We start from the raw sequence: 24053 nt of genomic DNA, 5'->3' as shown, positions 1-24053 counted from the left end.
CCGGTAATTGCGACTTGGCAAATACCGCCGCAGTTAATCCCTAGGGAAGTATTCTGAAGCTTTTATTCCGCATATTCAAAGGGCTAATACTGAAGTGGATATGGTGGGTGGATGATGATTCATTATATATCCACGAAAGTTAATGTCCCACACGTGTTGCAAACTTGGATACCTACGCGGTTAAGCGAGAACATTTGTTGGATATATATATTGTCGCGGCACCTCCAGCTTGATGGAAATTATTCGATTACAAGTGTACGGTATAATTATAATAGAGTGTCGAGTGTTTTCTAAAGTTTGATACGAAGGTATATCGACGTCACATTCATAGCCCACCAGCCGCCGGCCAAGAGTGAAAAGTTAAAAAAAAGTTCGGTGCTTGCGCTACAATTAAGTGTCAAGTCTAGCCCTGACACGACTTTTAACTAATCACTGAGGTGAATTAATTGAACGAATGAGTTTCACGCCGAGGTTAAAGCAGAAATACAGATCAATACATGTTTTATTGGATATCATTGGAGGACGTCAATTTTTATTCCAATGTTTCGTTATAGACTGGTGAAAAAGCTCCACCTTAGAGACGATTCCAATCAATACGGTAACGAACTCCAGTCAAAGGAAATTTCGCTTTAGTTGCTGTAAATGATGACTGAAATCATATCGGGTTTTATCATGTTCTGACGCGAAATGTTTAAATTTCTTCGCCTCGATTTACCGCCGTCTCTTAATCTTCGATGAAGATTTTAGAATACATGCATTGAAAACTACTCGATAATTTCTTTCATTTCATTTTAGTACACTTTGTTACACGATTATACAGAATTGATGAGAAATTCGAGCCATGAAAATGATTGATGACTCGATGACTTGAATTTGGTATCAGTTGGTGTCTACCTTGCTCTTGATTGGTGAATTTCCATTAAACCGGTAACAGGAATGAATATTTTCTTGTTTGCATTCTACCATGAAGTAGATCGTGCCAATTCGTATGATTTGCATAACACAATTACCGCGCAGCCATTTATTCATTTGTTCTTGGCAATATGCTTTTCACGCAATCTAAACTGGAAGCACCTTGCTTGAACGATCCAAATAACACTTTATCAGGTACGCAAAGGTGCTGTAAAAATCATGTCATAAAAAGACGTCACCTAAATATACGGCGTACAGCTTCGGCCGCAAACAGAGAGAGCGAAAGGAGGTTTTTCTCCACACTTGAACGTTTTTTCGCACTATCCAATCGCAATTTACAGAAAATTGCGTGTCAGTGTGTAAATCCCTGGTGAACTATTCACTAGCTGTAGTTAATCATAAATAATAGCCTCCTTTTCACTGGATGCAACGGATGAACGATGAGATTTACTTGCATAGAGCAGTTGCAAGATATTATCTGAGATGGAATTGGCCAGATGCGTAAACGTGATGAAAAATCTACTCCATCGTCTGCCGCTACCGATTACTAGAAGAGCCGAAGATCTAGCACAAAAATGGGGGTGTCTAATCCCCCTATAAAACATAGGTTCATAGATGCAATCCATGGGCATATATCACAGTCGAAAACGTTGCAGATCAGTTCATCAAAGACGTTCCATCTGGATTCAACACCGATTAAACGGCGTGAAAACGACGCTTGCGCCGGAATGTGGATGGACGCTTTGCTTCGCGACGCTACGACACACGATCATTGCATGCTCGAGGTTCTCGGGAAGGGCGCGCTTTGTCAGAAGGCTCAACAAGCGGACTCCGTTAACACGTTGGCCAACAGTACAACTGTTTTATTGTTCGAAATTAGCGGCCCCATAATCAACATTCTTTTCCAAACATATGACAAAACATCCGTGATTCGTAATCTGTGAATCGTTATCTCTGATCCCAAAAAATCAAATACCAATTTTCAGTTGTGTATGGGTATAAGGATGATAAACCTAAACCGACTCGTACAATTTTTTTTCTGCAATAGAATCACATTCTATTCTTCCAATTACTGACAATGATATTCAGCGATAACAAAGGTGAAGCGAAAATATCGGAATGAAAGTTAGACTCTGGTATTAAAGATGAATAAATTATCATCGAGTGCGTTTAGTGCATCGTAACTCGTCGAGAGTGCGGAATTAAAATGAATTCTTATTTCGCATCGTATTCAGAAACATTTTGTGCTACGTTCAAGATCGGATTTTCCAAAATGTGTTAAACAGGTCAGTGTTGTTCCATACAATCCAGCAAGTTTCGCGAAGTTTAAACAGATTTTATTCAATCAAACAGTGATGATATCGGAAGTGTCGTGAGCACGTTGTTTTCAACAACCACCTCGAAGTCAACGAGAAGTTAAATCGAAAGATGTCAGCGATGGGAGTTCTGGCGATACTTCTGGACCTGCTGATAACAGGTAAGCTGATAAGACGAAGTAAATGACGTAGAAATACATATAATAAAGATAATACGGGCCCGAGTAATACTCAAATGAATCGAGACGGAAGCAATTAAGAAGCATTGGGAATAGCGGTCAATGTCTGACTAGTCCACGACTTGTGCTATTCGCGTCTGTGACGGGATACAGTGAACCGTAATTTCTTTTGGTCTGAAAAAGTTTATTCAACTAGTCTTCAGAGCCATATGTGAATAGCCACTTCTGGGAAGATGTCAAATTTAAGTTATAGCGACTTCTCATTGTCCGAAAAACCAGTGAATATTACAAGCAAATAATCGATAATAGCAGAAATTATTCGCGCGTTGTGTGCTGTGCAGATAATTGCCATATCGATCCTACGCTTGTTCTTCGACTCTGACTAACTTCGGTTTCCCATTTTTGAAGCGTATTGAGTTTAGAAAATAACTGTCTCATGTAAGTAACTTCCGCCTCATCCCGTCATTCGCAAATTGCGTTGCGAATAGCTAATTCAGCGTGCCGTGATTACCTAGAATTGGACCTTTGCTTGAAACTTGCAGCCCAAAGATACCCGATGCATCGTCTTAAAGTAGGTCAAATATTTTTCCACGCTTCAAAGGAAATTGAGGAAAAAATTGAAATTGTGTCAGAGTGATCGGCTGTGCTGTATGAGGGTGAAATTGGATCCAATTTTTTTCCCTCCGAGTTTCACCTTCTGAAAGGGAGAACGTCTCTGTGCGAGATCATCCCTTTTCACCCGCGAGTCGACGGTGATATTGTGTAAACTCAACCACCGAGATGGATCAATTTTTTACATTTGTTATTTTTATTTGAAAATCCACTTGCCCACCGATGGTAGCATTGCCAATAATATTTCTCACGCCCGACAACAGTGCCTTTGAAGAAACGAAGAAAGCGAGAAACGTACTGGACACACGATTTGTAACGTGGAGAAATGTCGCGAGCGACACGTCAGTTGCGCCTGGAAGATAAGGAAAGTAAATAAGTGCCTGAACAGGTCTTCGATCATCATTTTCCACGCGAATGGCTATTTTTCAAAAGTCCTCGATATAAGTTCTACTAAGATACTGCGTTAAAGATATGATTACGCTGAAATTCTGACAATGAGTTCACTTTCTCCGGAACTGAAAACATTATCGAACACCAGCGACTCCATATTTTTATAAAACCACGTTATTTGGTTTATAATTGGCAACGTATAATGCTTTTTGTGGAGAAAAAGCAATCACGCAGGCTGCGCTATTCCGAGGGGAATATAATCTCACCAAGTGCAACACTCGCGTTACCGCTTCCATTATTACGGATGTTTGCTCAGCGTATCGGATCGACATTTCATTGTCAGAGGCAAACTTACCCCTAAAAACGGACGTATATATTCATCGGATGGAAAAACTCATACCATTTGATATTTACCATTCACCATATTCATGTCGTGTTCATCGTGTATCAAACATTTCGTGTAATTCTCAATATTCGGAGAAATTTATGACACAAATAGTTTCGATAAGGTCGATTTTAAAAATAGCGAAACTCTTCATATCTTTGGTTCGCTTATTTGAAAAATTATCAGTTACTCATATTTTGTTCCTCAAAAAAATTCAGTTTCCTTCTTTTTGAACTTGAATGAATTAACCTGTCCAGAAAGATAAAATTCGCTTCGTCTGCGGCTTCGTGTATTCCGAAAAATATATACCGAGGTGCAAGTTTTTATCCTCAAGAAGAGATCAATTCCCTATTAAAAGATATTGCAAAATGAGATTTGCAACGGAATTCAAGATTATCGCTATAAACGTGATTCGTTTTTGCCCGAGTAAGAGCACACTAAAATTTGTCTACCAGATAGCTGAATTCCCTGATGGAAATTGCTTGTTCACGACGAAATCAACCCGTCGTATTCGGCTTCTTGTTATTATGAAATAAACATTGCCTTTATGACCCGACATTGTTGGCGATTTTCGTTTATACCGCCTTTAGGAAAGAAAATCGTGTGCGTGAAGGTGAGCGCAATGTTCTCGAAAACTTCGTCCCCTTCGTAATTCCCCGCACTGTTGTGGGAAATTGTTAACTTCCATTCAACAGGTTGCTTCTATACCGCTTTCTCTACAAGGGCGAAGAAAACTAATTTCAATTTTCAACCCCGTACGCCGGGTTGCCTGCCTGTGTCACTGTTTCGTGATCCGGGAAAATTGCAAACCGTAACGAATCAAAGTTGGTCATAGGAATTCAAATTTGTAGCCGCAAAACATGGCTAAAAGTTTATGGAACAGTGAGCCAATTCCGAAGGTTATAACCCTGCGTGGAAAAATAATCTGGTCGCTGTATAAAACCCGCGGATTTCACGTTCTTCTTTGTTAACTTCTCGCTTCTTTGTATCTAGAGAAAAAAAAAGGAAGTTACTATGATCGGCCCACGAATGAAAGGTTAACTTTTTGTCTCAGAATCGATTTCTGTGCAATTTAATTACAGAGTTGAGAGTCGAAGTCTTACCGCGAAAAAATTCGATCTGAATATATTGATTTGCCTGATATAATCATTCCAAGAATTTCCTGCTTTTCTAGCTTTTCATAGTGGAAATAATAAATCACTTATTTGTCATCTTGAATAATGTGAATTGAAATTTAAGTTGGCAAACTATAAAAACTATTATCGACACATTCACCCGAACTGATTATTCTCACTTAATTCAGTTCCAAGGCGATGTGTGTAGTCGAACGTCCCCGCAGAAGACAAAAGCTATTTTGGTATAACCGCGGTGCTTTTGGAGGTTTAATATCCGCCCCCGCCCCAGTCATTGTTCCGTCCTTTCTTTTTCAGGCTGCCTAAGCACCTCGTTAATCGCAGGCTCGAGAATCTGCGACGAGGGTCACTTCAAGTGCAATGGAAGCGCGATGTGCGTCCCTCAACGGCAAAATTGCGATGCTAAGTTCGACTGTCCAGATGGATCGGACGAGTGGAACTGCGGTGAGTTCGACAATCTGTAATCCCGTTTGTTTTTGCACCAAAATCGCAGTTTTTGCCCGTCACATTCCGCAGGAACAACGGGACCGCGTATATCAGGTTTATAATCGGCTGCTTTGATACCGGTGACCCAATCTCCGAATCTAATCCCAATCTGTTACCGAGCACGCTTAAATCCTTCCAGGAATCCTTTCGCCAAACCATCTGTAGTAAAAAATCTACCCGGAGGTAATAAATCTGCGCCAACAATAACACTTCCTTTCTACCCGGCGCAGAAAGCCAGTTGTAGGTACATCAATCGGATCCTTTCCATTTCTCACAAATACGTTTAGACAAGGGTCGAAATTTGGTGAAGAATCGGAAAAGCGTGGAAGCTATAAAACATGAAATTTATGCCATGAGCCAGATACGACACTCTCCTCCTTTTTCGCCCTTTTTGAGTCCACGTTTAAACAAAGATGGAGATCAAACATAGAAATTGCAGTTTGAAGCTGCCTGAGAGATGTTACTGGAATACGTATTTCAAGTTCGATTCAAATTTTCCTTCACTTTTTCAGTTGATTTGCCAGGGGCAAGATTTTGGGATCATCTGTTTCGGAAACGGCCAGCCGCAGAACGCGACGAAAAAGGCCGCGCTGATTGCGGTGAGTTTGTCGCGATTCGATACTGAGGAAAAAAATTATTAGCAATTGCCGTGGCGAGTGTTGTAGACTAATTGTGAAGTTGTCAAAGGCGCGGCTAGACGCCGCCAGCAATTCCAAAATAATTTGTTAATCAACTCCAACGGTGTATAATTAAAGCCGTTATACGCCAACAATTCAGCATCTAAATTTTTTCCCTCAACACTGTGATCGCGACGACGTGTAATTAAAAGTGATTACGGCATAATTGTCACCTCGAACCCCGTTAAACCCATCAAATTATCATTTCATTATTTTTCTGCCGCACAGCCTGGAGGAGATTCAAATCAATCTGCGTCTGCAAAGGCAACGATATTCTCTGTCAGTATAAAAACCTCTCCAGAGTCCCCAAGCTTCCTTCTCGTAACGTGATGCTGCTGTGAGTATAATAATAATCCATGGTAAGAAACTCCGGGAATGTTTGATTTTAATTTTCCTTTTTCTTTTTTTTTCACCTTCTTCGCCGTGAAATACGTCTAAGATGAACGAATGCATTGCAAGTCGGTCAGGATCCGTTTTTCAAACAATTTCTTATTTAGAAATTCGATTAAAATTTCATTAAACAAATAGGTACAGCTGACTCAACACCAATGATAATTTACCGTCATTACGCAATGTACGTCACGGTTCGTTTCCGACTTTTGAATCAGCAATGCGCGGCACGAATCCAGCGTGTCAAATGCTTAGATCTAGATGTACAGCAGAGTGTCGAGTGTACGATTCAAATGTAAATCTCTGAGAGCTGTACTTAATTGGTTCCATTGATTCTAATTGGCTCTGGACCTTCAGATCTTGCGAATACCGTGGGAAGGCTTTGTACGGCAATGTGGAATAGCCAAGATCGCACCTGACGTTTGGCGGTGATATTTTTTATCTCGACTCGCCACCCTCGACCAAAGGTGAAAGACTTTTCCGTCACATCTGTGTACCGACTTGCATAACAAGTCGCAATTCCAGGCGGGTTCGGCTTCAGTCCCTAGAATCTTATGTGTTACTTTACTGAGCGGAAAAAAATGTCTGGTTTTTGACATATCTAAGAAACTAAGGTTTTTTTCATCTTTTAGAATCAAATTTGAGGGGTCCATCGTATTTTTTTCTATATTGTAATAAAGTTTACGCAACCGACCCTTTTTTGTGCTCAACTTTTCGTCACCTAACAAAAATATTTCACAAAGTTCGAACCGATTTTCAGTCAAGTCGATTACACCCGCGATGGCCAATGTAGTACGATAGCCAGGGAACTCGTAATTAAAACTTATGTTTATGCAGCTGACAGAGCGTTGTTTGATTGATAAAAATTTACCGACCGATTTCCATGTACACCGTCAGAGTAATTATACTTTCCATGGAAAGGTGTAAAATTGAATTGAGAATTTATTTACCATGAAATTGTGAGTAGGTAAGCACCCAGCCGTCATCCCTTAATCCTGCTCGCGATCCTCTTCATTTATTATTATATTTTCACAGTTATAATGTAATTAGGTGGTAAAATTTCTTCCCTTGCGAGATAAAATTTCCCGTTTTCGAATTCCGACGAGCCACAAACGAAATGCTCCTGCCTGTTGGGCTGTACGTTACTCATAACAAGGAAGTATACACGTGGTACTTGTGATTAGATACAGCTGGTACTATCTACAGAGAACTTGAACCAACATCAGAACTTTATATGAAAATACACAAGGGTCTGCTCGTAAAAAGTATTTGTCATACTCTGGATTAATCAATAGTTGATTTTACGATGGTTGTTTGTTTTCGTGGTTATTGTTCTTAACGCGCATGAAACGAAGCGTAAACAGGACAGAGCGACAAAGGATGAACTCGTTCGATGAAAAATGTTCCAGAGACCTTTCGGGGAATTTATTTACAACGCTGAACGAGTTTAATCTCGGACGACTTCCAGAGGTGACTACGTTGTAAGTAGAACACCGATTTTATCGGAATTCAATTGAGCTCAATTGAACACATATTTCCGCAAAATGTATATGGGTCAACCGAGGGAAAGCGAAAGTACGCGGCGTTTAATTGATTTTTTATTTCAGGGTCCTCAGGCACTGCGCCATCAAACGGATCGCTAAAACTACCTTTGACTATCTCACTTCCGCCAGCACGCTGTGAGTAACGATTGTGATTACCTACGCATAGTTGCCTCTGTAGTGGCATTAAGTCACGGTGGAGCGAAATGGGACGGGAATAATTTTCGTTCAGGGAAGAAATTCAAGTTTGAAAATTGCCAGTCAGTTGCTTTGAAAAAATTAGTTAGCAGACCTTGCCGCACACGAATACCTGCTACAAAATGTTCAAGGATTTTGATAAAACCGCCACATGTTGGTCAGCTATAAAACTTCGTGACAACGTAAATCATTTGTCCTGCACGCCATTTTGCCCCACCTCGCGACACTACTCTAGGGGTCGATCGTCTGATAGTATGGAAAGAGAAGGTAGATACTAAAGTAAACTGGAAGTGCTAAGTACTTTTACACCTTGGCGTATAACTTCAAGTGCTATCAACTTCCGAGGGTATACGGACTATGTAATTAACGAAATTATGGAAAAGAAGAAGAAAGACCAAGGTTCAAAGAAAAACTTACATCACTGTTTATTAGCGCAAGTATAGGGATGCAATTATCGTTGACCATAAAGTGATTGAAAATTGAGAGTGTATCTGATCATGAAATAGCGGAAAAGTTACAGTCAAGAATTACTTCGAATACCATCACGTTGTCTATCAACGATATTTCGTTGCCATTGACCTCATCGAAGATCTCAGTGGAAAATGGAAACCGGCGAAGGTATTTGTTCGGCGTTTCCACATTAGTCGTGATTGACTGAAATCATACAGCAAAATCCTGCTGTGTGACTGCCTATGGCGTGTAGTAATAGTGACACAGCTCACAAATCTCGAAAAAACGGTTCAGACGGAGAACGTTGTTTACATTCAATTTACTAGAGTCCAAAGTAACGGCCAGTTGACTGTGAGAGAATTGTTCAAGATAACATACGTGCTGCTTCCGTAAACAGCGATAATTTGCTGAGTAATTAAAGCTAGTTTGCGTCATGCGTCGAAGCCATTTCATGTGGTGGAGAAACTGAGAATCGACGACAACGTCGTTTTTCTCTTCAGGATAAGATATTCTTCAACCACAGATATCCGTAAAGATGTTCCGATACTTCACATCGCAGTTAATCTTTTTTCGATTGCGGTATCTACGTATGAAATTATCGATGATATTGGAATGAGCCTTATAGAGGCTATCCCGTGCTTGCAACCACGCATGTCTTTGTCGTCATTGAAAAATGTTTCCTTAAAAAATTCACGGCTAGATTCCCACATAATTCACATCCCGCCATCAACCGTGACTTTTTCCACAATGTATGAAAGTTTGCGCTTGTAATTCGACAACTTTTCATAAGTAACGACTTGCCTGCTCTGTACCGTCGAATAGTCAAACTTGCTCGCCGTTTTACATCCATCCCCGGCAAAGTCACCGAAAACAAGCATCACGCTAGCGAGCACATTACTTCCTTGAACTTTCTGAATATCTTGGCGTAGGCCACGCTATTCGGCGATTTCAATGGTCGACGCATTTGCTTCCAATTCTTTCCGGGTGAAATACCAAGAGACTGACCACTTTTTGATAAGTCCTGACCACAACTGGTACAAGCCCCCAATTTTTTCCGATTAAATCTTCCGAATAGCACCTTCTTCAGGAAGTACCTGAGAAATCTTAAATCTCTTGGAGTGCCTATGTGAGCTGAAGGGTAATCAAGACCCTGAGATACTGCCTCGTGTAACTGGCCAAATCATCAACAAGCTTACAGGTTTGCTTAAATATTGTACAGTCCTCTGTACCGATACGGTTGTTGATTATTTCTCTTACTTCACCGGAAAATTAAAACCGCTAGACAATGGAGAACACGTTTACAGACTTCGGAACTCGTACATTTGATGATTACAAGATTTGCCAAGAATGTGGGAAATGGTTGTAGCAACGGCCAGAGCATTGTTCATTGCTGACATGTGTATGTGTACACATAACATACTTGGCCGAAGTAAAAAAGTCTGAGGAGCATACAAACATGCAGTTCGGATAGCTCGATCTCTCAGTAAAAAAGAGGATTTCAAACTTAGGAAGCACAGTCAGAATCAGGTCACAAATTTCCTTACCATCCCGACTATAAACTTTTACTCGTGATTTATCCGGATTGTTAGACTCTGCCCTGATGTTAAACTCCCACGACATGTAAAAATATGAAAATGCATTTATTTAAGCCTCGTTGGCAAAGGTCAAGAGAAGACTTGAATCAGATTAAGCTCTGGGACACGATACCAGAAATACATGACGTCAGTTTCCAATACTCGCGTCGCAGTTGCTGAAGGAGCCGCTGTCAATATCATTTCCGGGTGTTCGTAATTAACTGTGATAAAGTCGAGCCCTGACTCAGATATTTAGTTATTCGGAGCATCCAAACTTGGCATTACTAACGGTTGACATTAGTACGCTTATCACTGAGCTACATATTAATAGTCACCACTGCACACTCCCTGTCACTCTGATCCGAACACCAACCTACGTAAAACGACTTTAGTATTTCCGTGGTACTTCTCATCCGGATAATTAATTTCCAACTTCTTAGTGAGGATATGATGGTTACGTTTTTCGAAACCAATAATTAAGTTTTTGATGTATAATTGTTTAAACTAGCTGTCAAACTGATCTTCCCGGAAATTAAATCAATTTTTTTGTTACTTCATTTCAGTATTAGTCTGAAGCTTCATTATTTTGTTACAGTGCATCCATGTTTACTTCAACAATTGATCAACAACTTTATTGCAACAACTTTTGCAAAATAGCTTACCACATACTAAACTGCAGATTTTATAAATGTTTTTATGCAGATTCATAAATGTATCCATTATTTGGAAATTAAAACATTCTGAATTTTATATCAGTGAAAAAAAGCGGTTATAGCGTTCTCGAATTTTTTCAGTTAAAATACTCGAACAAGTTCAAAGCAATTCTCGATTTTCTTCTGAGAATACACGTCACGGTTCCAACAACCCTATGAAATTTCATACTTCATCCCAACATCTCAAAGGTTTTCATTGATTCTTTTCACTGATACAGGTACGTATATCCGTAAGAAAAAGAACTGCGCTTTTACATCGCATCTCATTCAGATTGCTCGGAAAATTCTCATATTATATGACACCTCGTACAAGAATATTGTGCGAAGGTTTGATCTCTCAAACTAATATCGTTGAAATATCCCTCCAGAATCGGGATTTACCTTAAATCAGCTATGTAATTGTAAAATTATCCGATGTCGATGCGATGATATTCGTAGAATGACGAACGAACTGTCTCAAACGTGCCAGTGACGCACCATTTATTCGGAAAGGACACCGAGACAAGTTGATCTGAATAGTTACGTCCGTTCAAGACGACATAGGTGAAAAGTTAATACCTCGAGTGAAGACAATGTCTGTTCTAGTGGATATTCCACAATGGTTAATAGTGTTGCACAGTGAAACGGGTCCACGGCTAATTACTGCAAATTCTGGAGCTACCTTGTGCTAGGTGATAAGGCGGTGGACATAGATCATTCCATGAATTACCTCCTGGACAGTGAAACATCTTGGAATATAAGGAGTTGTCAGTCATTAGTCAAATTTTAATCCCACAACTGATGACCGTGTCGTGGTATACTAATTGGACTCGCAATGTGGCTCGTTAATCCAACAATTTTGTAAGAGGTAATGAATTGTGGTACGATGTTGTGTTTGTTGTTAGTGACAGTTCGCAAGAAAAACCGAACTAATTGTGTTATCGGTTGGAAAACATAAATTTTGACACCCTTGTAATTGAAGAGAATTCAAACGCATTGCATGAAAATTAAATTGGTTTGTAAGATAATGAAAATTAAGGTTTTTTCGACTTGTTTTTTATTGCTATCAAACGCTTTATCCTTCGTGGATTGGCTCCATGACAGTTCAATTATAACTCTCAAATCAGAAAATCGTATTAGAATCGGGGTGATGGAGATTAATGAAACGTCAGATCCCTCGAGAACGGAACTGCAGACGCAACACTCCGACAAATCATGTATCGCATGGTGTCAATTGATGCGAAAAAAAATTTTGTAATACGCCCAACTCGGGTGGATCGTGGTAGAGTTTAAAATAACACCGTGTTACCTGCGATGATTATTCCTCTCCAGCCTCTGTAACACAAGGCGAAAAATTAACGGAGAGAAAAAATAAAGTTGTGTCGGAAATTTACATCGTATAATACACCCGGGTTTTGCGTTATACAATTTTTCCAGATACTTGGACCACAACGAAATCGATGAACTCGAGGAAGAACTCTTTCCACCAAAAAACGAACTGGAAATATTGTAAGTAATTTTTGCACTATATCTTTCAACGCGCTGTTCGCATTAAAATTCTACAAGAGATGAAAAAATTTCTGATGACTATAATAACGATTCAGAATACAGTTGAGTAAAAAGGACGGACTTGAATTCTTCCGCATTAAGAATTGAATATTTGCATCGATAATAAACTGTTGGACGATAAACTGAAACGGTTATTGCAACTGCTTGTAATTACTTTCAAACCATAACGACCATTATCGCAGGGTCCTGAGTAGCAACAGACTGACGTCATTGGGAGAAAAGGTTTTCACGAACCTCGGAAAACTTCGCGAATTGTGAGTTATTCGCTGGTAAAAGTCCATCTTTTTCTCTCGCTATTAAATAAAGCTGTTTCAAAGCTAATTCTTCACTCGTTATATTCACTTTCAGGGACTTGCGGTTAAATTTTTTGACGGAAGTTAGGGATGATACCCTCAAACCCTTGGTCAACCTTCAAATCCTGTAAGTTGACAATTAACGAAAATTTGAAACGTCGGTTTGCATTTTCGGAATAAATGTGCAGCTTAACATCAGAATGAAATAAATCATATATTCATTTCATTCGATTCGTTGCACGATTTTATTTGTTTTATATTTAATTTTCATTCTTTTCATAAGGATGAAGTAAGATTCACATTCTACCACTCAAGCCACCACAAAAATCCCTTACTCGACAAATAGCTGCGAGAATTTATCTTTACAGTGGGTAGAAATCGATCATTCAGACAATCTCATCTCGTTCGAAAGACAGGAAAAGCTTTACTTATGAGGAACCGATAAGAGAGGGCAAATTTTTTTGTCACGATAGAAAGAAAACGACAACTGATAAATTAATCAAATTCACGCGATTCGCCATACAGCAGCCTCGATGATTCAGTAACATGGAAAAACGTAATTTTTAGTTCAAAACTATACCGAAAGTATGCCTTTTCGTGCATGTGAATAATCTTATTTCATATTGATAGAGTCAATAAAATATACCTTAATATCGTGTCGAGTAATTGTGTCTTTCAGAGACCGTGGCAATGTAGGTGATAAAAAATTTGCGTGTATGCGGCGACAGGCAAATTTTACGCAATGCACTGAGCAAATTGCAACCTTGTATCCAATTCTATTACTGCTCGTTATTTCAGTTGCAGCGTAAATCATCGTACAATTCTTGAACAGATTTTACTTTATTGAAAGGAATTATTACTCCAATTTTCTTACTTCAATTGTAGAGCACTTATATCAGTCATCTTTATACATGCTCAAGTAATTTTAAATTTCTTACATAACGAAGAGAGAAAATCCACACTCTCTCCCGTTCCGATAGATTGTCATCGGTCAAAATGACAGTGTCGAAAAGTTGCCCAACTCTTTTTAAGCAAATATTACTGAACAGAAACTTTCTCATTTTATAATAATCAGAGAATCGATAGGGGTAAAAGTTTTTCATATCGTAAAACTTCAAAAGTTTCCCTCGTCGATAATCAATTTCGCCCATTTTTTCTTTCCAATTATTATTACGTAGCGAAATATCCATCTGTTGAGTCAATAAACCAACGGAATTTTGTAGAAAGAAATTTAACCCGACACTGGCCCGTTATTCCCAAGTCTATGGAGGAATGCCGAGGTAAAATTTTACGAATAACTTTACAGATATTTGAATGGAAACCGATTAACCAACATAACTCGAACCTTCCCCTACCTAAAGAATATTGAGACGTTATCTCTGGCCGACAACCAACTCCGGGATCTCCCGATAGACGCCTTCGGCAATCTGCCCAATTTACTTTACCTGTGAGTAGTACGGAATTGGCATACGCCAGATCATAATTCATTTGTATCGCTAATTCCCACATTCTTTTCTCCCACTGATATTATGAATACAAATTAAATAGCAATAACGAAACTTAGAAAAAAGACTTGTCCCACATTGTCGGCGAGCATCAAATTCCTTCGTCTGAAATGCAGTTTCATGTATGAGGAATCATAACATGTATAATTTTAGGTTTTTATCTGGAAATCGATTGGTCAAACTTCGGGCAGGCAGTTTCAACAATCTGGATCAATTGCTCGCTCTGTGAGTGAAAATACCAGTTAATCAACTTCGGAACATACAATATTGATGAACAATAATTATTACTTGCACCATTTTGCCTTGACAATATTGACATCAAATGGAAATAAGTTTTTTCATTATTCAGAAATTTGAACGAGAATGCCATCGAGGAAATTGAGATTGAAGCGTTTTCTCCCCTCGGCAACCTGACTTCACTGTAAGTTCTTATAAGATGATAGATCAATACTTTTCTTCTTCCCGATAGGAAGCAAATTTCTTTTCATATTCAATTCAACTTATCTAGATACAAGCAAACCTCAGAAGTTTGGTTGAAATTTCGGAGAAATAAGAATCTTTCTCCATCTCTAATACGATGTCAACTATATTATTTATATCATGCGGATTAATTATTACTCCCGCAATCCTTCGTCACACAAACAAAGAAGCGAAGCCTAATCTGTCTAATCTTTTATTTAGGTACCTTAAAGGAAACAAACTTCGAAAGCCAAGGGAAACGGTGCTGAAGTGGCTTGGGAGGCTGGAATATGTGTCAGTATTTTTAAAGCTGCCCTAGATCACGAAAAAGATTGGTTCCAAACGTAAAAGGCGAGGAATGTCGAACACATTTTGTCACTCGCCATCCCATCTAGTACAATATCATCTTTGGCTGATATTGGGCCGAAAGACGACTTAAAGAGACGCCTACAAAACAACTTCGGGTCTGATATCAGCGAAAGATGATTTTGCGACGTCGTGATGTGAAATTGACGGGAACGGATCAAAGCATGTTCGAATTGTCTAAAAATACTTCTCTCCAACGTTTTCGCTTCGTTTTGAAATTCTAATCTTCCACAAATCCGAACCTCAGGTACTTCGACGAGTTTGCAATGTGTCGAGCCGCCCAATGGGTCCGAGTCTGTGAGCCAAAAGGAGATGGAATTTCGTCTCTCCAGCATCTACTGGACAATCCGATTTTACGAGCTAGGTATGTAAACGTGACGTGAAAATTGATCTCTTTCAAGACAAAAGCGAGGTGATACCAACAGGCCGAATTGCCCGATTTTTCATCAGCTTCTCTCTTTGATATTTTTTAATTATGACGATCCCCCTGACAATAAAGGCAAACATTCATTATTTGCGCCTATATTACATTATACACAAGCATGCGAACGCAATCTACAATCCTCCGCTCTGTTCTCTGACGTAAGTTCGAGTGTTTTATACTCTTGCCTAATTTAATCTTCTTTTTCCTGCTCAAGACGAATTCGTGCATAATACGACACTCAATATAAGACAATTGTTTTGTTGAAATTCTAAAAATCAGCGTAAAAATCCCCAGTGGTACTTCTTGCGATATATCATCCGTGTATTATACAAATCTGCCCCTTCCGGGCAGAATTTCGCGAGCTTCTAGAGGACTTTTCCTTCTTTAATACTGACACAATCCATCGAGTTACGTCACGATGCTATAATGTCTCACGAATACTGATCGCTCTTCTTTAAGCGTCTGGATGATGGCGATCTGCGCTTGCAGTGGAAATATCCTGGTACTTTTAGGCCGTCTCCTGGCGAGGGAAAGCAACGCGGTCCATAGTTTGTACATCAGGTAATTTGACTATGCATAGTAAGTGGCGAAATATCAGGACGATGAGCTCTGAATCCCTACGTTAACAAACTTCATCGTTCACTTAGAAATTTGGCCCTATCCGATCTGTTAATGGGACTCTACTTAATCCTGATCGCGGCAGCCGACATAATGTACAGAGGTTGTTACATCGATCACGAAGAAGCCTGGAGGCACAGTTTCAGATGCAACCTTTGCGGTGAGTTGGAAATGAGGATAAGCGATCAGCAAGACGAGTGAAAAGACGTCGATTCCGGGAAGTTTTCCACTGGAGGAGTCCACGTATTTCTGCATCTATAGACATATCATCGATTTTTCTGCAAATGCCTTGTATGTTTTTCGCACAGTACTGAGTACCACTTTGCCCGTGTTAGGATTTCTCAGCACCCTCAGCTGCGAAAGTTCCGCTTTAATCTTGTCTCTGGTGACGTGGGACCGGTTCGTGTCGGTGACACAGCCACTGGCCAGAAGACAACCGTCGCCAAGACGAGCGACACTTCATTTGATCATCCTATGGTTGGCCTCGGGTATCGTGGCCGCGCTTCCATTGACAGGGGCTCCATATTTTGGGGATGAATTCTACGGAAGCAACGGCGTCTGTCTCAGTCTCCACATCCACGATCCCTTCGCCAAGGTAAGTGACGATCATAGACGTTCGTTACAACTCTATTGCCGAAGATTGATATCCCTGTCTTGCATTTATATTCACTTTCTGCCTCTTTTCCTCCAATTTGAGTGATTGTTTTACTGACGTGCGAAGAGTTTCGCGGTCGGCTTTGCTCGCTGAGTCGGGCTTGTCGATCGTTGAAACTTGACCCGCAGACTGTTTTCAATCGGTGTTTATCTTGTCTGTAATTGCAACCGAGGTATAGACTAAACTTTGATTTACTCAAAGTTGATAGCTCGATTTCCAAGAATGAAAGGGAAGAGGGTGATATTGGTCCTTCCAAAGAGAAACTATCGTCGGACATTTTTCATTCGATACCATAGATGAACGTATGTGTACCTATACATCTTCGTAGGAGTCTGCACTGTTATCACGCATTTTAGAAGAAAAAAAACTTCTTCGGTAAATTACTTTCTTCTTCTGAAATGCGTAGCAAGCCCAAACCTCAATACAGAGACAAATAGGGGCACGTCTTCTCGAAATCCTGGAAATCCAGGTAAAATAATGTATTCCCGATTTTACGTACATCGAACTTTTCTTATTCGCCAATTAATCACCTAACACAAATGTAAACAACGAATAAATTGTTTTCTCAGTGAAAGAAGGAACGCCAGCTAGCTACGTGAACTTTATGAGCCTCGAAAAATAAGGTACTTGACGGAAAAAATTATGGAAGCATTTCAAAGACGCGTTGATTGGGACTTCTTTTCTCGCGACAAATTAACGTCAATGCAAAAATTCTCTGAGGGGAACACAGACATTACGGGCGTTTCCCAATTTTTGGAAGTTTGGAGGCGTATCTTAGAGAATCTGATTCATACCAATCCGTGATCCCACGGATTGCTCATGATTAAATCGTACACATGCAGGGCTGGGAGTACAGCGCGGTGATGTTCATCTTGGTGAACACAGTCGCTCTGGTCTTCATTATTTACGCCTACGTTCGGATGCTGAGGGAGATAAAAATCAGCAGCGTCGCACTTCGCTCGACCCAGGAGAGTCAGGAGCGTGCGGTTGCCCAGCGTTTCGGGGTGATAGTGGCGACCGATTGCTTCTGTTGGGTGCCCATTATCGCCGTGAAATTGGTCGCTCTGACTGGTGAGTCCCTTTATCTGTCTTTCTCTCAATTTAAATCGCCACCTGCCGTGGCTTCTGCAGACAAAGAGATCGCTTTCGTCACGCTGTACAGAAGTGTGACGATACTTTTTATCAATCTCAATTGGAGGGTGAAAAAGATTCGTTTCGCAGCTATCGGTCCGCGATTGAAATATGACCCGCGCATCTTTATATCGTGGCGAAATGAACGAACAATGTCAAGTCACGTGAGACATGATCACAGGCATTCAATGAGCGGGAAAAGTATCCTCATTACCGACGTCGACGATCGTACAATGCACGATGGAATCTAAGCTTTTGCGAGGAAAATCTTTCAGGCCAAATCGCCTCGAGGTATGCTGGAATCTTTCCCGTCGAACACACGCTGCATTCTCAATTTACAAGTCTCTGCCGATTTACCACCGTACTGAAAAATATCGAGAGAAAAGATCAATGCGCGCTCGCACGCCACAATTTGCATGCCAACGATCTGTTCAAGATGAATTCAGCCCGCGAATATCTCCGAGTGCTCTTGCCATGCAACAGAAATGAGACATCGACCAAGAGCACTGTAAATCATTCTAATCTTAATCGCGGTTATTAGGTTAAAATTCAATGTTAAGAGGCTCTTGGTGAATTTTCTTGATATTTTATACATTCTCACGTTTAACGGCGAGAATGTAAGCGTAAGAGGTTGATACTGAGGAGCCGTAAAAGCGAAAGTAGCTACCGCAAGTAATCAGTTCAACCACCACTTGGACTTCAAATACTACGTCTGTAATTATGCAACCCTTATCTTTAACGACAGTCCCCACTTGGAAAGCGGATCGTCTCAAGTTGGATATTCGCTTGAAACCCGCCATCGCTGGATGAATTGTAGAAGGATTAAATTTAATGCGAATTTGAGGATCCGGTTCTCAGAAAAGATTGTTAGTAAGAATTTTAAAGCTCGAGTGACTTTCCTTCCCAGCGCCACGTGCTTCTGTTTATGGTTGGTACATCGGAAACTCTTTAATATCTTAGCGAAGAGGAAAACTCATCTATCCACTATCTCTGTTCCGGAGATTAAAATTTCCATCAACTAACCGTCGGTTCATGCGCGCAATGGGGGTATACGATTAATTTTACAAACTAAATGAAAATCACAAACTTTGACAGGTTTCAGTTTCTCGAACAAATCTTTTTCCACGATATTTAAGACGAAAGTCTGTTTTCTCGAATGAACAAAGCTTATCGAAGTACCGATACCTTAACTTCTCCTCGTTAAAGAAATTTATAAAATTTGAAAAAACAACGTGAAAGAATGCTTCTTTCTTTCTCACATTCTTAAATACAATTTACAACTTGCGATAGGACTGCACGTGGACGAGGGCTTCTACGCTTGGTTGGCAGTGCTTGTTTTGCCCATCAATTCAGCCCTGAACCCGGTCCTCTACACCCTCACAACCAGCATGTTCAAGCAACAGGTACATCTTTTCATACATAACGCTTATCGGAGACATGATGCCGGACCAGCTGTAAAGTTCCATAAATATCCAGTCACGTCCCGATAAAAATGACAAGAAAACTTCTCTGTCAAATCGAATTTTCAGAGACCGTGGAAATAACGCACGTGTTCTTCGAATCTTTCAACTTTTCGGTGGTCACGACGTATCTGCAGCTATAGCAGCAAGCCTAAACAGAACCTTCACTTTTCGAAACTCAGATGCGCAACCTAAAGTAAATCGAAAATCGTAATCTCGCTGATGCAGTATCTCGAAAAACTTCCCCCGAGACCTGGGGGTCTAGGTATTTAAATTCACCTTCAGCTGTCCTGCCCATTCTGGATGCGGCCTACATTGTAAAGCTAACCCCTAACAAGCTCTAATATTGATATGATTCAAGGATGCGAGGGACGTGGTCGGGTCAATAGATTACTGAACCACAAACGTATTGAAACAAACGTTTAAAATCTGTTACTGAAGCTCATCCGGTTAACTGAATAACGAAAAATAATTCCTAATAGTGTGTTCTCTTTCATGGTGTTAATTCACAACGTGTTTGTAGCTGAGATTCAGTGTCTTGAAATTGATTTTCTTGATCACAGGGACTTTGGAAATTAGATTTAATTTAGGATTATATAAGGGTCAGGCGGACTTTTGCAGATACCCTTCTTTTCCCATGTTCGCATGTGGATTTGATAAATTTTCGACCGACCATAATACGACCCATATATTCTGAACGCAGAGATGAGAAAGGCCCAACGATAAATGTGGCTGGTTTCGGGTGGCTGATCTATAACTGTGCCAAGCAAAGTCATGTATAGCTGATGATGCTGTACGGCTGGGAAATAGGATTAAGCGTAGCTTTATTGTCGCCGAAAATAGATCGGCTTACGACGAAAGGTTTGCAGGTGTCTGGAGTACTCGCGACGGTGAGGGCCCGCGTTTACCGGGAAAGTCATCGTCGTCGGCGTCGCTCCACCTTCCGGAACGGACACAGCGAAAGCGCCCTGTCCTACAGCCTGGGCGTTCTTCCCCATCGACACAGATCCTCGTCTGCCCGGGCCTTGTACTCGGGAGACAACAAACGGCGGTTGGTGCGGAACAGGGTGAGCATTGAAGACCGATATCGATAATTATTGACTCAATTATACGGAGCGGATCCGCTCCGAGGACAACCGAAACTGCAGCAGGCGCATTGACTCAAAATTTTGCGTGTGAACGCACCTTTGACTTTTGTTTTTGGAACGAGCTTCCGGCGATGATTTCAGAAGACATCGAATTCCAAAATTAATATAATAGACGTGTGATCAGCTGCTCTGACTGTTGAAGCATCGCATAAATATAGGTGGTATGAGGATTTGGACCGACTGTTAGAGACTGCCTTATCCAATTTGGTTGATTCGATCCAGTGGACCAGTAACTCGAGACAGAAATTACGGAGCTAATGGAATATGCGGTGGTTTCTCGTAATGGGAAATAATGTTGGACGTAACGTGTCCAATTTTCGATTGAGGATTAGGTGTTACCGAAATATGGATATCAAAGTGATAGAGATGAAAGATAGATTACCGGTTGGTCTGATACAGCGGCTGTCAGCATGGGGGGGCTAATCAAATCGCGGATCGATGACAAATACGCGGAACCGCGGGAAAACAATTTCCACACCTGTTACCAAACCACATCGATATAGATATACATATAAGCCTTGGCCCGGCTCCTCGGGAAAATTATCAGGCCACACTGTTTCCTCCCAAAGCGAAATCACATGGGTCAATGCTCGGTGTCTTTCGTAACCGAAACCAGCGACAGAGAGAAGCCAGAAAACCTGAGCTATAATTCAGAGTTGCCAAGGTTACGTCACGCCCAGAACTAGTTAACGACTCTTGATTTTATTTCCCATATTTATCCTCCTGCTTATACCCTCGATGTGCTGTATTGATCCTCCGTATCGCCACGCTTACCGCGGTCCTATCGATCACCTCGCTTTGGACACGCAAGCGGTGTTTCTCAAAGGAATTTTCTAAGAAGGGGGAGGGAGAAGAAAACTCTCGATATAGTAGACTGTGCAACATCTGTGCACCCATTTTTGATAATTACGTCTGCTCCATAAATTAAACACCCATTTAACGTAATCTGAATAATTTATATCGTTTAAACAGGCCAGGGTATAATAAATGAACGGAGACCAGAATGAGGTCGCCTTCGCATGCGACGTCACAATCGTATACATATGACTATTAGGTAATCAATTAAATGATTACAGTACAACGGAAGCAGCTGCAGCAAGCTTGGAAGTATACGATCCATTTCTTCGCTGAGCCTGTCATCGACGAGAGCATCTGACAGACCCAGAAATTCCCAATCACGCCGACTCGAGGAAAGCACACCATTTATCGCTTCCAGGTCAGTCGATGTCAACAACCCTTACCCAACGAAAAATCAGAACGAAAGTTGGAAGTGAAATTGGAAAGCAACCCCTGGCAAGGGTTGGAACGTATGATTGAAAAATAATTTCCCACACCCGCGACTGATTTGAAAAATATGTCCTACGATCAAAGAGTTGACTTATAAATTTTATACCATACTAGGTGCTACTTTTCTCGATTGAAGTTCGAAGTTCTCAGCATTGTGTACCGAATTTTTTTTTTTTTTTTGCATCATCTGTTTTTCTCCTATATTTCGAACAAGTTAGACAAAGATTTGACCTTCCTAAAAAAAAAGAGACACATCTTTCATTCTATACCATTCATGATACGAAAATGTTTGTCACTAAGCGAGTGTCAAGTTGCAAAAATACGATGGTAGCGTGATTCGTAGCATCGTCCATATCTCGCGCTACTCTTAGTTAAGATTCCTCGTCCTATAACGGCTTGGAAAAGCGCGATATGATGTAGTCCTTACGACGCGTGAGAACTTTGGCTTGCTTATCAACAGGCTGGAGAGTGATCGATCAGTTCAAGTGGTAGTCACTTCGCCAGTGAGCAATCCAACGCCCAGCGAGTTACGCGACGACGTGGGTGACGTCTGAGACCACTCCCAAGTATTCCAATTGTAAATATGATTTTATACTTTACCTACAAATATAGTTCTGATATCGAAACCTCGAGTTATGAAAAGATCGGTTTTTTATTTACTACAACATCGATCATAATTCTCCTGAGGACGGGAAGTATCATTTAGAGTTTGTGATTAATTGATTTCACGCGTAAGTTCGGTGGTACGATCTTTCGCATTGAATAAATTAAACAATTACTTGTAACAATGTTGACGGATCTAATCTTTTCAATCTTTGTGTAGAGTGACGAATAGAATACATATTTTATAATTAGTATCGATGTCTAGTTGTTGATGATTCTTTGGAAAAAAAAAAAATCTAGCAAAAATGCTGTCTCTGTTACTACATGTAAAACGATGACCAGAAAATAGTAAATTTTAAGAAGAGACGTTATTTTTTAATAATTGATTAGAAGTGATAGGAACAAGAATAAACGAAAACTGGTGGAAAAGCATACTTAAGCTTATATTCTATAAATATGTATAATGTGTCGAGCCGCGGACGGTTAGCATTCGACAGAGAAATCATGGCGTTGCTGTGCGATAAGATTAAAGCTATTATATATTTACAGAGATACAGATTTTATTAATGATCGATGGAGGAAAGATTGAATTAATAACAGTCATAATATGTACTTTTAAAAAAAAATAATCTAAACGAGAACTCGTTTCTATTATATGTACACGAGGAATTTTTATAACTGTTCGCGAAATTTTTATCAAATCAGATTGCTGTGTTGTATGAAATCGGTGTGTAACGGATCTGCAAATAAGTGGATAAATGTCAGGTGTTATTATACGAGCTCAACTTAACTAGCTGCTGAACAGAGCTTGGAATTTGAATAGAATCATGTTACTTTCGTAGAGAACTAGGCATCCGCAACCTCGTTTACTCGGACGAAAATCAGCCGCAAACATCTTGGAGGCAGCTTTGGTTGAGCTCAAATATTCTATTCCTAAACGAATATTTATACGGTTCTTTCGATGTGATATTTATATTCAAATCGTTTGCTTTAATCTGTCTGTCAATATTTATACAATATTTTACCCTCACTAGCGTAAACGTATGCCACAATTTATATACCTAGTGAATAATAAAATCAAAACTACAATTTACGTATATCGCTCAACGATTTACCGCATCAATGATATACAACATTAATTTGTAAGTATTTTAAATTATTAAAATGATCTCAAATCTTCGTACGAGTGCCTCTTTCAATTTTATAATATTTAATTAAAATCCACATCAGTCCTTCAAATCACCCAATTTTATCTTGCTGATATTTCTTCGAGGCAAAACATGCCCCGAAATTACAGGTAACGGTGCTTAAAGCTCCCAGCAGCCTGTGAATCAAGATGATTGATTACACGACGAATTGTACCAGCATCACCGGATCGCCCCCCCCCCCCATTCTTGAAAATACTAAATCTGCGGTAATCCGACGGCACTACGGAAATTACACTTTCATTTTTTGTATACTGTGTATTATCGTACCAGTCGATGACCTCCTGGTTGCACGCGATGTGCTGCGCCTGTGAGTGGATTATTTCCAAATGACATTCTGTTTACCGCGAAACAATACGTATACCATCATTAATTTCCAAAATTTACCATTTATC

The 24053-nt window shown here is 40.2% G+C and overlaps 1 protein-coding gene across 1 annotated transcript; it reads left to right on the top strand.

Annotated features, from left to right (window-relative positions):
* Positions 1 to 1563: 1563 nt before the first annotated feature.
* LOC124299938 (relaxin receptor 2) lies at positions 1564 to 23576 on the top strand. The gene is made up of 23 exons (XM_046753414.1): positions 1564 to 2389; positions 5225 to 5371; positions 5926 to 6012; positions 6319 to 6427; positions 7890 to 7961; positions 8088 to 8159; positions 12373 to 12444; positions 12687 to 12758; positions 12853 to 12924; positions 14104 to 14244; positions 14456 to 14527; positions 14652 to 14723; positions 14984 to 15055; positions 15375 to 15491; positions 16011 to 16112; positions 16199 to 16329; positions 16505 to 16764; positions 17667 to 17895; positions 19246 to 19358; positions 20285 to 20482; positions 21640 to 21779; positions 22311 to 22427; positions 23296 to 23576. The coding sequence occupies exons 1-22, from the start codon at positions 2341 to 2343 to the stop codon at positions 22402 to 22404; spliced, it is 2493 nt and encodes an 830-aa protein (XP_046609370.1). The 5' UTR covers positions 1564 to 2340; the 3' UTR covers positions 22405 to 22427; positions 23296 to 23576.
* The last annotated feature ends 477 nt before the right edge of the window (positions 23577 to 24053 follow it).

The sequence above is a fragment of the Neodiprion virginianus genome, chromosome 3 (genome assembly GCF_021901495.1).
Source record: "Neodiprion virginianus isolate iyNeoVirg1 chromosome 3, iyNeoVirg1.1, whole genome shotgun sequence".
Lineage (NCBI taxonomy): Eukaryota > Metazoa > Arthropoda > Insecta > Hymenoptera > Diprionidae > Neodiprion > Neodiprion virginianus.
Note: the sequence above shows the minus strand (reverse complement) of the source record. Positions and strands in the feature narration are given on the sequence as shown.

Excerpts from the sequence above, each read along its gene's own strand:
- LOC124299938 (XM_046753414.1), top strand. The coding sequence starts at position 2,341 with ATGTCAGCGATGGGAGTTCTGGCGATACTTCTGGACCTGCTGATAACA. Across the intron at positions 6,013-6,318 it reads AAAAGGCCGCGCTGATTGCG|CCTGGAGGAGATTCAAATCA; the intron begins GTGAGTTTGTCG and ends TCTGCCGCACAG. Across the intron at positions 15,492-16,010 it reads AATCCGATTTTACGAGCTAG|CGTCTGGATGATGGCGATCT; the intron begins GTATGTAAACGT and ends CTCTTCTTTAAG.